This window comes from Panthera tigris, chromosome A3 (assembly GCF_018350195.1).
Source record: "Panthera tigris isolate Pti1 chromosome A3, P.tigris_Pti1_mat1.1, whole genome shotgun sequence".
NCBI lineage: Eukaryota > Metazoa > Chordata > Mammalia > Carnivora > Felidae > Panthera > Panthera tigris.
In genome coordinates this window covers 90,387,555-90,402,293 of record NC_056662.1, presented here as the reverse complement: position 1 = coordinate 90,402,293, position 14,739 = coordinate 90,387,555, and the positions used below count along the sequence as shown (strand labels likewise).

Below are 14,739 nucleotides of genomic sequence, written 5' to 3'. Positions count from 1 at the left end.
AACCTAAACCTACTGAATCAAAAACTGCAGGGGTGAGGCCCTCCAGGTAATCCTGAAGCAGGTTTGAGAACCACTGCCCTAAACCCCAAAAAGTATTTGCATTTACAAAGGAATTAAGAGGTTGCAGGTGGCAGGGTAGGCTGAGAGGCCCACTGGCTCCCCAGATGTCTGGGGTATGCTCAGTGGGAGTGATCCAGGAAGACAAGGCCAACCCCATCTAGAAGGTGGCCAGCTCTAACAATGTCCTGCATTGATCCTGCCCCTCTGTCTAATCACATGCAAAATTAACCTCAGCTGATGCTGAAACTCTCAATCTCCAAACCGAAACATTCTCAAGAGCAAAAAGATTGGGCAATGACAAAGCTCTCTCATGAAGAGGATCACCAATGCACAAGTGCTAATTACCTTGAGCAGAAGCCAAGTATTTTAATATGACATAGGGTTTTTAGATAGATACTCAACAAGTTCTGATTTTCTGTTGGGAAGTTGATCAGAGACAAAATTTACAAATCGCCAACTCCCAGCACCTTCTTCCTGGTACTCTAGTCATCAGAAATGAAGGGAGGGGGAGCTTTAGAAGGGGGGAAAAGCAAAATGGTTTCCCTCATCCAGCCCCGATCCACTGCTCCCTTTCCAACTGTGTTGCCAACAAGGAAAGGCAGTGAAGAGGCACTAAATTATATGCTGCCTGATACAGTAGCCACTAGCCACCTGTTATCTTAATCACTTAAAATGTTAAAAAATTTAATAGTTACTTCTTGAGTCACAACACTAGCCATATTTCAAGTGCTCAATGCCACTGGTAACTAGCTAGTGGCTGCGATATTGCACAGGGCAGATACAGAACAGTTGTACCATTGCAAAAAGTTCTACTAGACAGTACTTGGTTAAGCAAGAAAGAGCAGACCATCGGCTTCCTTAATTGGAAGACTATCTCCTTTTCTATTAGCTGATGATCTAAGGATAAGATACTGGGAGAAAGAGCTAATACCTTCCTGCCATAAAAAGTCTCAAAGGGCATCATTTCGTAAGGTTAGAATGGTTTCCTTTTCCTTATTGGTCTGAGAATCTGTTCACTCCCCTTCCCATAAGATACACTTTAAAAATCTAAAGTGACCACTATTACAATTTGCAATTCACTGCTCTCAAGTGCAAGTTCATGTGCCTGAAGACAGATTTTATCCAGGAACCCGCCCTGTCCAGGTTCACAGATCCTCAGAAACCTTTGCAAGTTTAGGGTTTGGTGATTTGGTCTTGATTTTAATGAAACTTTATGTTTAAAATCCATTTGCTCTCCTCCCAATTAAAAGACTGATACCTACCATCCAAAAAAAAAAAGGAAAAGGAAAATATAGGGAGGAAAAAAAGCACCAGCAATTCCACCACTAAAATATCCACTATAAATTTCATTCCAATCTTCTTACCAACTGGTTTCTGCTTTAGGCATATAGTATTCTTTCCCTTCCTTAGGGTGAAATAAACACCTATATTTTCTTCTAATTTTCTTAGGTTTCATTTTTATTTAGCACTTTTCCATTTATTCAAAACTTTTAAAATATCACAATAGCTTTATGTTTCTGCCCGGTGGATCTCAGATTTTTTATTTTTTTTCAAAAAATTTTTTTTCAAAAAAAATTTTTTTTTTCAAATTTTTTTTTTTCAAATTTTTTCAAATGTTTAATAGACATTGTCTGTATGTCCTGGAGCTATGTGAGAGCTCAAATCTCAGTCTCAAGGACTTTGCCTCCCTAGTCCAACCCCAGCATTAAAACAAGGAAAGCAGATTTACCCTCAGAGCTACACCCAGGGACAAATAAAGAGTCTAAAAGTATCTCCCCCACATGATCTACTTGTGGTCTGAAATTTCCTTCTGAGGAGGTGGCCCAGTGTGGTGAGAACCATACACTAGGCCCCACCTCTTCTAAACTCTAAGGCCTAAGAAAAGGTGACCACACTGGAAGGGCATCTTATTGGATTTCATTTCCTCCATTCACTCTTTTATTGCGTACACGCTGGGTAGAAAATACAACAGGAATAACCACCGCTCAAGCTGAGAGTGATCCCTATAGCAGTGCTATCATCCAAGAATGTCTTCAGTGATTGGACTGAGAGAAGCTGAAGAAGGAGCAGGAAGAACACCCCAAGGAAGGTTCTTGCAGAGCAGCTGAAAGGGGAGATCAGGTTCCCTGGACACCCAAGAGCAGAGAATAATGCTGGACCCGCGGCTGATACCCACCACCTGGCCAGATACTTCTGGTGTGGTGGCAGTGAGAGTCCCCTCTGTAGAAGGGATCCCCTGGGGGAACTCTTGGGAGGGACAGCCCCCAAAGGGCCTGCCCCACAAGATTTCTTGTCTGTAGGATCACCAGCCCCTCCAGGGGGCACCTCCTACTCTGGAAGCAGGGCAGGTAGTCGGGATCTAGGACCACCATGTTGCCTAATTCCAGGAAGCACCACTCACATGGACCACATCGTGTGGCCTACCAAGTGGACGGAGCCCCCTAGAGTTGTGCAGATGCAGGTTCTAATGTCATCAATAGGGCTTTATGTTGTGCCTCTGGCCCCAACCACCCCTATGATCTAAAGCCAAGTCATTCACTCAATCTTTTAAAACGCAATTCCACATCTATAAAGCAGATAACATGAACACTCGGCCTCACAGGGCCAGCATGAGGACAAAAGGAGAAAATGCATACAAAAAGCTTTTGCTCAGCCTGACACACAATGGGTCATCATGTGTCAGCTCCTCCTCCTCCTGACAGTCACTCATCCACTTCAACCCACTTATGACCTTCTGTGAGGGGTGGGTGTGTGACCTGGTGGTCCAGCTGTGCTGTAAGCCCCGGAGGGGAGAGGCCAGGACTTTAATTCCCAGCAAGGATCACTGCCCAATGCATAGTAGAAGCTCAATATATGTTTGGAGACTATCACAGTGGCAATTCCATCCTTGCTCCTTTTTTTCTGGCTGTTACTGAGAGGATTCTTTCTTGGATTTCACATTTCTTCTGCATTCACTCCTTTGATTGTTTAGATGCTCTAGAAGCCACAAAGATATGGGGATGACCAAGCAGGATTTGGGGCAATATGGAAGCACACGGTGTCCACTGCAGTGCCAGGTGGGACAGACACCCTAAAGCTAGATTTTGATGCTTTCTCAATAGGCTTCCATCCCTGTGTGCAAAACCTCTTCTGTTTTAGACAGTCAAGAAGAGAAAGAGCAAATAACCACAAAGGTAAAGGGCCAACTTCCATTTTCATGTGATGCTATGGTAGCAAGTATACACCAAAGAGGGCTGCAGAATGACCACAGTGGCAGGTGGCGGTGTCAAACCACAACTGTGTCTTCTGACTTGCTATTCAGCAGCACCACTGCCAATCACAGGCGTCCGGCAGCGTGGGCCCAGCGTCCTGACAGCAGACTTTCATCGGTAACCAGCCCACGCAAGCAGACCTCAAAAGACATGGCAAATCAAAACACCACCTGCTATAGTACATCTGGACCCCGGGGCCTCATTCACATGTTCCCTGCTCTCTGGCCCGCATGCACCTCTCCTGATGGAGGCGCCCCACTCAACCTCCAGGCATAGAAAGGGATCACCAGGCAGACATACGCCAGGAAACCTGAACCTTAGTCAGGGTCTCCTTCCCCCAGACAGAGGAAGAATAGGGTCTGCTCCCGTGGGGCCCAGAGTCCCAGTGGCTGCTCTGAGAGAAGGGTCATACCTGGGTGCCGCTGCCTCGCATGAGGTCCTCAGGGATGGCATAGATCTGGTTCTCCATCTCGACCTTCTGGAGCCCATTGTCTGTTACTCTTACACGAAGCACACGGAAGTTGGTCCCCCCAAGGTCCAGAGCCAGAAACTCTCCATGTTCTATAGAGAGAGGAACGGCCACTATTAGTTTAGGAAAGACAAGATCTTCACAGAGACCAAGACTCAAAACCCATGAGTCCCTCCATAAACACTGGTCATCTCCCAGTGATGGAGTGGCCAAGGGGTCTTACTTTTCTCCATAAACAATTATGATGATCTGATTATTTTTCTTAATGCACCTTTATATTACTTTTAGAATTCACACAATGAGGGGTGCCTGGGTGGATCAGTCGGTTAGGTGTCTGACTTCGGCTCAAGTTGGGATCTCGAGGTTCGAGAGTTAGAGTTCAAGCCCCGCATCAGGCTCCATGTTGACAGCTCAGAGCCTGGACCCTGCTTGGATTCTGTGTCTCCCTTTCTCTCTGAGCCTCCTCCACTTGCGCTCTGTCTCTCTCTCTCTCTCTCTCAAAAATAAAATAAACATTAAAAAATAAAAAATAAAAATTCACACAATGACACAGCCTCACATCCAATGATAGGGTACCCACTCCCTCACAAGAGCTAACTATTTCCCAGGGACTTTCAGCCAAGTCCCCATCAAGCTCAAGGGGCCCATCAAGCTCTGTACCAGGAGTCCACGCCTCAGTTTTGCTCTTCGTGCCCCAGGACACCCAGAACACTGCTATAGGCCTATGGGCCCCTGGGTCTTCAGCCAAATTGTGGTCCCCATACAAAATTTACTTTTTAATGTTTGAATACAATGATAGCAATATCCTATGGCAGGATAAGAGGGTCATGTGATGACGCGAATGAGATCCAATGGCTATAAATTAAGAGGCCTAGCAAACCAGCCAATCAGGTGCCCCCCAAAAAGATCCCAGGCTTATTAGAATGTGAGAGAATGCTGACCCAAGGATATGTAAGACAAGAGTCAGGCCACTCAGCTGATCCACGCAGGCAGGCTACAGAGCGGGGATAAAGGGGGGACAGGGAGACTCCACAAACACAAGTGGGTCAAGATCTTCAGGTGTCACCAGGAAGGCACAGTCCCTCCTCCCCAGGAAACAAGCAGTGTCGACAGGAAACATCCAGATTCCAGACAATAATACAGCTGGTTGCAGGGACACGCTCCATTGTATGGCACAGAACAAAAGTGCTGAAGAGGTGCGGAGGCCAGAGCCAGGGCTGGGGGCTGGCGGGGCAGGCAAGGGCTGGGGGAGGTGGGCTCACTCCCTCAGCAGCCTCCCCCACAAGCAGTGGCTCCACCAGTCTTCCACTGCTCTGCCCCACACCTTCTCGAAGGAAACAGAATTATTTCCTGGGGAATTCACTTATTGGCATGTTTGTCAACACTCAGCCCATTTCCAGGTGGGTGACAGCCACTTAAGTACAGCAGAATGGATTGGGAGGGGTAGGGAAAAGCTCTGACTGAATGAGCCAACATGGATCCATTCTGTGCCCAGGCCCTCTCAGCAGCAGTAACTGGCCCTGAGAAAAGCTACTTCTGCCCGGCTCCCTGAGGGCACAACACACAGCCTAAGAGCACACAACTGTGGTCTGGGAGTAGCAACATACAGAGCCTGGCTCTGGAGCCCACGTTACCTGTGTTAGAACTCTGGCCATGTTGGCCATGGCAAGTCCCTGAGCTTCAACTGCCTCATCTCTGAAATGGGAACATCATAGTTCAGGTGGTTGTTATGAGGGGAAAAACTAGACACTGTGCCTTAAACACCCAGCACAGTGCCGAGAACTTAGGACACACTCCATAAGTACTAGAAACTTTCCATCCAGGCCTCCACACACTGCCCAACCCCCACACCGGCGTCCCCCAGGCCCACTGTTAGGGCTGCCTCTCAGACTGAAAAGCAAAATCACCCTCACCAGCGGGGACAAGAAGGAACCTGTCCAAGAAAAGCCATTGGAACCTGCCCCAGTGACTTCAGCATTCCTCCTCTGGGGCGCTACTTTTCAGTCCCCTCTCTGGCATCTGGAGAGCCTCCCAACCCCACCAGCTACAGCTGTTAAATAGCTGGGGCAACATCAACCCCACCTGGGATGACTCTGCTCCTCTCGTGGCCATGGGCGACTTTTCCAGGCACTCCAGTTCTGAGCCTCCCCTGGTAGTGGGAACCCAGCCAGACTGCAGGAAAAGCTATGTGGTGGTTGTCATGGGGGATGAAAAGGAAAATCAAAGATGAACTGCCTGCATCAGCACTCTGTAGCCTAGGATGCATGCAATGCGCTGAATCGGCGACCACGGGGGTCATGATTCAAGGCCAGCCCAGCCTCCGTTCCCAGGAAGGAATGTCATCCCTTGCTTTCTTTTCAGACTCTGCCGGAACAGACATTCCTCTGCATCCCTCCTCCCCGGCACCCCTTCTGCAAACACATGGGATCACAATTACCACAGCCAAGGACTGTACTCCTTCCAGGGTCTAATGTCTCTGAGGCAGACCCAGCACCAGGACTCCTGGAGCTAAATCCTAAGGTGACCTCGTGGGACAGTGGATAGACCCTTCCTAGTGCTCACCCCACACCATGCATGAGAGGCCCCCACAGAGCAGTGGTGAAGGGCTGGGCCTTCAGAGATGGGCAGACAGGCTTTGTTTTGAATTCCAGCTCAGCTTCCTCACTACCTATGTGGCCTCTGAGCATGTCACCTCACCTACAGAACATGGCCCCTAATGCTGACTTCTCCCAGGGGTCGTGAGGCGGACATGAAATAGTAAAACCTACTATTTATTTTCATCAATAAAACTACTGTTCTATTCTTTCGTTGATTATGTAGTTCTTCTCAGAACCTCCAATCCCTACCTACACCTACTCAAGTGGCTCAAGTCCCACCTCCACCGTGAACCTTCTAGGACATTCCAGAAGCCGAGAGCAGACAGAGGAGTGTATGATGGAGCATGAAGGAGCATCACATCTATGGGCCTGGGACCGTCAGACTAGACAGGGTGGGGGTGGGAGCAAGGCTCTAGGGCCAGAAAACATGCCCACAGTAGGTTTCTTAAAGTGCACAGCCATGTGACAGAGGACCCAATAAGGTCCAGAGAAATCATTCTGCTGAATTATAGCTGGTAACATATTTGAGGCAACATATTAAGAAAACATCTCCTATTGCATTTACTCGTTGATGGTTCATTTGTTAAACAAAATGTCTGAATACCAACCGGTTTATACATGAGACCATCAGGTCAGAGGTAAGGTTTCTATCATTGTTGAGCATGCTGTTATGTCTAGAAAGCAATTTAACTTTCCAAAAATAATAAAATATGAACATCTGATTTTTTTTCTAAAAAAGCTCAAACAGTACAAAAGTGGGAAAAACAAAAAGCAAATCTCTTTTCTTCTCCAAATAATCACTATTAATGTTTCTTGGGTGTCCTTAGGTACATTTATTTTATAAAGACAGTGGAGGCTGTTAACAGACACATTCAAAGAAAGGGGTTGGAATTGCTGGTTCTAAGGATGTTGTGTTTTTAATTTGGAAGACATTGCCTACAAGTTCATGCCTAAAAGTTCTCAACAATTTCCACACAAACCAACAGCTAAGTTTTGTTCTCACCAGGGTCTCATGTTATGTGGCAATTAATCTTTGCCAACTTCTTTGGTCTAAGTGGTATCTCCTTTTTTAAACTTGGTTTCCTTCTTTTGTGTAAGGTTACACTTTTTGAATTGTTAACTGGCCTTTGGAATTCCTTGTTCTGTGAACTTTCTAGTCACATCTTTTGCCTTTTTTTAAAATACATTCATTATTTTCTTAATAGCCTAAAAGAGCTCTTTGTATATTAAAGAAAATAGTTTTTTGGTTGTATATTTATAATTATTTTTTCCAGTTGGATATCTGTCTTTTCATTTTATTTGTGGCATTTTTGGCATGCAGAAACTTTTTAATTTTTATGTTGTCAAAGTATTTGTGGTTTCTGGGTTTTAGGTTTTGTCCATAGAAATTCTGAAGATTACAGTAGTGGCCCATCCTTTCTAACACCCCCCAACTCCTAAATGTGGCCACCACCGCTGCTAAAATAAAGGAAGTGAAGTTCCACTTGAGGTTTATTTGAAAGATCAAATTAATCTTCTGTATTTCTTTGTTGTTGTTGTTGTTGTTGTTGTTGTTGTTGTTGTTGTTGAAGCTCCCCCACCCCATCCGTCACTCACAGTAGGCACATTGCTAGGGGCACCCAGCTGCTCGCCACATGGCCACCATTTTCCCTTGGCCACCATTTTCGTGTAAATTGGCCCAGGTGGGAGACCCCCCTTCATAAAATTCAGCTGTGGAGAATGTGGGCATTGATCCCGCTACTTCTCACATGCTAAGCAAGCACTCTACCATTTGAGCTAATTTCTCAGCTCCTGCTCTATTTTTTTTAAGGTGATTTTATAGCAAAATGAAGACAGAACCCCGTCTTCATCTCTCTCGTCCCTGGGACAGAGTTCAGACTTCATCATTGGCATCTGGATGACTGTGGTAATGAAACAATGGAAAGGCAGAGGCAGGTATAAGGGAGATTGAGTTGACTGAGAGCCCAACACGTAGGTGTTTTTAATGGAAGATAAACTAACATTTGTTAAGTGATGGTCACTTTGTTTATAAGCATTAGCTCATTAATTACCTCAGCAACCCTATGGGGCATTAAAATCCCAGTTTTCCTGATGAAAAAACCAAGACTCAGGTCAAGTAACTGAAACCAAGATTCATATAATTCAGGTCTGGTTCTCTAGCAAAGTTTCTATTGCGATGAGCAAGGAGGTTCCTTCATGGGAAAGTTGTCAATCCTCAAATAAGGAATTCTTCTTTAATAATGCCAAAAGTATATAATGCCAGAGGTCACCAGCAACCTCCAAGCTGGCCTGGGTGTCAGAGGAAGTGATACTGTAGTTCATAAATTGAGTCATTTGATTAAGGTCACGCAGGGATAAATGACTGCTGGGTCCATCTGACCTCAGAGCCCGTGCCTATCCCACTGCACCATACCCATGTCTCTCGTTCCTGGAAGCCGAGGAGGACCTGGCACAGAATCCAGGATGAGGCAAATAAGCCTCAGAAAGCCTGAAAAAGAAAGCAAAGACACCCTAATCTTTTATCAGTGACTGCAGTCCATCTCCACCCCCCACCCCCAGGCCTACTGGATGGCCAAGTGCTCTCAGACTTGAATGGGAGCTGGCAGACACATCCTCTGGCCAGAGGTGAAGCGTCCTTCTCCCCCAGGAGCCCAGAACCTTCCAAAGCTTGTTGATGCAGGCTTTTTTGTAGCCACAAATTGCTGCCATCTCAGACAATCACATAGAAACTCTGTTCCCACCAGGCCCTCTCTGCTGAAGGTCCTTCTAATTAAAAGCATTCCCCTCCAAAACCAGACAAGAGAAGAGATACCAACCCTCTTCTGAAAGAAAACAAGGACTCAAAGAAGCGCTGCTGGCACACAGTGAAGAGGAACTGGCGACAGGGGCATTAAGTCACACCACCCTCCAATCCCCGTCAAATTGCCCAACAGTTAAGATCCGAGGTGTTCTGTCTGGCAGAGTGTGTTTGCTGACTCATTTCCCATCCTGGACTACCATTCTACCCACTTGCAGTGAGGCTCTTATCAAATACATAAGGTCAGCAAGATAAAAGGGTTTCAATTTCTCCTGGGAACTCACCTGTCTCAGGGAAAGGCTAAGGAAAACTAAAATGGCATTACACTGGCCACCTGAACGTGACAGTCCCCATCAGGTTGGTGGATCAGACACCAGAATGCGTCAAAGCAGGCCATAACTCCCTCATTGTTAACAACACACAAATACGTGGCCTGTACCTGGCAATGTCCACACAATTTTTGAGGAACAAAAGGCAAGGGCCAACTGAATTTTCCAACAGGATCTATTTTCAATCATTAAGTACTTGCCACTAATTAAAATAGCTCCACCACCTGTTCCTCCCAGCAGCACTTGCAGCACTGCGCCCACCAGTGCTCTAACAGTGACTTGCAAACAGCTTTGGTTTGGTTTTGTCTTTTGAAGCAACAGTGACCTTCGTCAAAGGCAACCACATTCGTTTAGAAGGGGCAGTGCCCTGCAGGGTTACGGTTGGAGCCAGAGCCCAGTCCCCTCACCCCAGAGCTTTTTCAGAACCACAAGCTCCAGAAGCCTCTTTCTGAACAAGCGGCTTTTACACAGCGTTCCCAGAGTTCTGGGATCCTTGAAGGTGGTGAAGTCTGGCCTCGGTGGGTCAAGGAAGGCCAATCAAGGTACAACCTCACCCCCCACCTCCTCACTTCCAATTATATCTCTTTCCTCTACTTTCACTGTCTTAGATATGGGGTTCTACAAAAGATTTCATTTTGTTTAAGGTTGGGAACGGGGTCCACTACTAAAACCAACATTTTAAAAATCACTATGTTGAGAGTCAAACACTGAAAATCTATTCTAGGCCCTGCCAACAAAGTGCCTCCCAGTCTGCAATTAGCTATTTCAACACTGGGCACTGAACACAACACTCACCGCTTCTCGGCTACCTGGTGCTGTGTGCAACCCAGCACCTGACCGGACGGGGAGAAAGGAAGTAGTTAGATGCACTGTGGCTAGTACATGGTAGGAGCACCAATAAGAAGGAATGATTGGTTACTTGGACAAGGATGGCTTCTTGGGAAGCAACACAAGACAGCCAGGTCTGAGAGGATGGGATGAAGTTGCCAGACATGGAAAGGGGGACATACATAAGGGTGCGGAAGTTGATGGTGTGTTCAGGGAATGGCACATCAGGAGTGGTTGCAACGTAGGGATCCTACAGTGTGGCTACATACATGTAGCAAATGCCAATGCCAGGAACGCCGGATTTTAAGCACAGGGTTAGCTTTGTTTTCAAAAGGTCTTCAGTAGCACTGTGGACGACGGATCTAGAACCAGAGCTGGTGAGGAGGATGCCACAAGACTCTTGGGCCAAGCAATGATGAAGCCCTGGTTTCCAGGACTATGTACAGTAGTCAACCACCTCTGTTTGCTCAAGATTGACATGGGACTTTCAGTGCTAAAACTGGGAGCGTGCCAAGCACACCAGGATGGCTGGTCACCCCAGGGCCATGTTATATCCAACCATAAGGTCATCCCCTCTTGTCATCTAATGCCAGACACATGCAGCCTTGAACCATGAGGTAGATCAAAGACACATATCCACACTTTCACATCCAGTCCCTGAAATGGCCCTTTCATAATTCAATGCCCCAAAAGGGAGTAGCTCCTGCCTGCCCTGCCATAGCAAGAACACCTCCAGGGGCCCCAGATGACTGCACTGAACATTCAATCTTCTTCCATGGAGTAGCCCTGGGTTGGAGATCCTGTTTATTCTTTAGTTTTCAAGGGCCTGCTAGCATACTGCAATAGACTGCTCTAAGAATGTATGGCATGGTCTCCAACCCAGGTCCTGGATAGGTAATCCAGCAAAACTATCTTTGGCAGACACAGGTTTTGAGGCATGTTATTTCCCATGTACCTGGAACCACCACAGCCACTACCACATCTGGCAGCCTTTTTTTAAGCCCCAAGATCCCTGCTACCCCATTACCATACAATGCTGGACCCCACTCAATAGCTCAGAAATAAAGTAACTCCATGTTATTAAAGGTATCAAATGACACAGTCAATGCTGGGTCTACAGCAATCAAGGAATGGGGTAATCTGATCTTCTACGCCATTGGTCTTCTGATCATTTAAGCAATAAGATGCCAAATGCCAAAATGTAAAACTGGAGAAAAACAGAGTTGCACCAATTGAAGGAAAGGGGCTGGAGGACATAAACACATTAGGTGCCCCCCAAACCTCCCAGAACACCACCAGAAAGCACCATCCTGGTGTTTTGATACTCAGGAAACGTTTCTTAAGCTCGAAATATGTTCCAGTCACAGAAGTGTTACATTCACTCCATAGATGTGAAACCACCCTTCAAAGGATTAAAATATGTTTCAATACTTTGTAGGCTCTGAGTGTGTTAAGATTTTCAGGCAGGCAGACCAGGGGTTCAAATCCGGTTTTAACGTATATTAGTCATACAATTCCAAGTAAATTATTAGAAACCTGACACTCGAGTTTCATCATCTGTTAAAATGGAATAGCAATAACCTTCTCTCTAGCCAGCACCACCTCTCCACTCCCCAAGGCACAGGGGTGTGCACATGCACACACACACACACACACACACACACACACACACACACAGTTCTGGGCCAAGATTCAATGCAATGAATGTGTGAGGTGTTTGGCACAATGCCGGCCACATGTAAATGTTCAATAAACTCTAGCTACTATATTATATGAAGGCCTCTTATCAGTACAATCTTTGGCTTATTACCATAAAAATCCACTAACTTGTGTTGTGTGCTGGTTGATCTGACTCCACTGCACGCCTGTTGATATAATGCTGAGCAACCAAGATAAGGGCTCCTTTTGGGTTTTAACAGCCTCTGTGCAACCTATCAGCAGCCTAGTTTTTATCATATCATGTGCTTGCATTACATGACTGAGTATCATTCTATAATCATTTCATCTGTGTAAGCCTTACCTCTCCAAGGACGATTTTCACTCTTCAGAGGCAGGGCACAAGGCAGCTTAGCACAGTGCTGCCTCACAGAGGACCAGACTCGGTGGGGACTCTTTGGAGCCAAACTGAAGAGATAGACCTGAGTTACTAGGAGAATGAATGCACTGTGCTAGCAGGGGGTGGAGGGTGAAGGTGGCAGATAAGCATAAAATGCACCGCTTGGGATGTGCCTAAGTACCCAAGCATTGGCACACAGCTGGCTGGCTTAAAATCAAACGCTTCCATTTGCTCCCAATGTGACTTTGGGCAAGTTGGCTAATCAAACAAATCTGGTTTCTTTTTCCATATAATGGGGTTCATAGTGCCTCCCACTGGGTCACTGTCAGAATCAATGGGATTGCTCAAATACAGTGCTTAGCACAGTAGTTGGCATTTAATAAGCCTACAGTTATAATATCACCATCATCATCATCATCATCATCATCATCATCCCCTACTCTCCAAGGAGTTCAATCTGGCTAGATAGTAAAGATGTAGTCACCTGTGAAAATAATTAACAATTTAGGGAAGTGGGGAAGTATCAGATGATCAATACAGCAAAGCCTTCAACTCACTCTGCCTTACAAGGCATTTTTATATCTAAACAATCTTGCCTAACAAGAGGGTGATAAAAACACTACAAAGATATTTTATTTCTAAATTGGGACTTGCATCTGAAAAATTCGTAGATTCTCGTGTGGGTTGTACTTGAGCTTCTTATTTTGACGGTACAAAGCCAATCCGTATTTATGATGTATTTACAAAGATGCTAGTCCAATTTGCTCTAGAAACTTTTGTTCAGCAACATGAGCTGATGTAAATTATGAACCTAATGGGCACGGAGTGAGGACTACATCTGCTTAAATCTTTAAACCCAAACTCTTCACCTCTGCCATTCACTGGCCATGTGTGACCTTGGCAATCACCAACCTTCTTTTAGCCTCAATCGCCTTATTTTTAAATTGGAATGTCTCTCTGACAGAGTTTGCATGGAGAATAAAACTGATTATTTATGTGAATAGCATATCACAGACATTGTGGATACTCATTAAATGGTATCAATTATTCTTACGTTAACTCTTAAGATGGAACTGTCCTCTGAAAGCCACATCCCTGTGATGTATGCAGTAGGCCCCCCGACAGGACTGCGGGTGGGGCTGCACCACAACACAAGCACAGCCGTAGTTTAGGTTAGAGCTGCCTCCAGAGAGGTCAGAGATGATGAGGTCCCTGGCAGATACAAATGAATGCTTTCTTTATTCAATGCTGTACTGCAAAAAACAAAAGGGAGGGGAAGGGTATAAAAAACAAATATTGGTAAGGATAAGGGAAAAGCAGAACTCTCACATTGTTGGTAGGAGTGTAAAATATAAAATGGAATGGGGTTCAACCACTTTGGGGAAGGTCTTGCAGTTTCTTAAATATACACCAAACTTCACGACCCAGAAATCCCACTGCTAGTTTTTGACCTAAGAAAATGAAAACGTGAGTCCACAAAGAGGCTCGTGCAAAAATGTCCACAGCTGCTTTAGTTCTAATAGGCGAAACCTGGAAACAGCCCAGGTGTCCATCAGTATGCATGTCATATAGGATTCCAATCATACCATGAAATCAGCAACCAAAAGGAATGAAATACTGATTTACACAACATGAATAAAGCCGACATTATAATGGATAAATGAAGCCTTGCACAAAGAGTAAATACCAAATGGCTATATTTATGGAGAGTTGTACAACAGGCAAAACTAATACACGTGGAAAATTTTAATGTTATTGCTTCTGGGGTCAAGGACAGGGATTGCCTGGGAAGGAACACGAGGGAACTTTCTGGGCTGATGCTAATGTCCACTATCTCAGTGGAGGTTGTATTAGATATATACACTGTATTACAAGTATTATGTATTTGTCAACTCATCAGATGATACTTACAATTTGTCATTTCATTGTATGTAAATTTTACATTAAAAACAACAAATATTGAAATCTAGTTAGTAATGTGCATATTGAAGTTTTAGGGTTGAAATAAACTGATTTCTGTCATTTACTTTGCAAATGCATCAAATAAAACAAGAGGGACTGATGGGTTAGGACTGAGGAGTGTGGTAAGGCAAATCTAGTAAAATACCAACATAGAAGAATCTAGATAGTCCGTATATAGATGTCTGTTATAGAAATCTTTCAACTATTTATGGGAGGTGGGGGTGGGGAGGGGGAAGGAGAGGCAGAGGAAGAGGGAGAATTTTTTTTATATACTCTGACTGACAGTCATGTGAATAAGATATTCTTGGCCCATCTACATATATTTCATCTTTATCTGTGCCAACTATGTTTCTTTGCATTGCATGGTCCACACAATCTATGAAGTGTAGA

At 45.2% G+C, this 14,739-nt stretch overlaps 1 protein-coding gene across 1 annotated transcript in view; it reads right to left on the bottom strand.

Moving 5' to 3' along the window:
• HK2 (hexokinase 2) overlaps positions 1–14,739 on the bottom strand; it is a 62,348-nt gene that overhangs the window by 22,925 nt on the left and 24,684 nt on the right. The window contains exon 3 of the mRNA XM_042981816.1: positions 3,724–3,872. Within this exon, the coding sequence (XP_042837750.1) occupies positions 3,724–3,872 (149 nt within the window). The remainder of the gene's footprint in view (positions 1–3,723; positions 3,873–14,739) is intronic.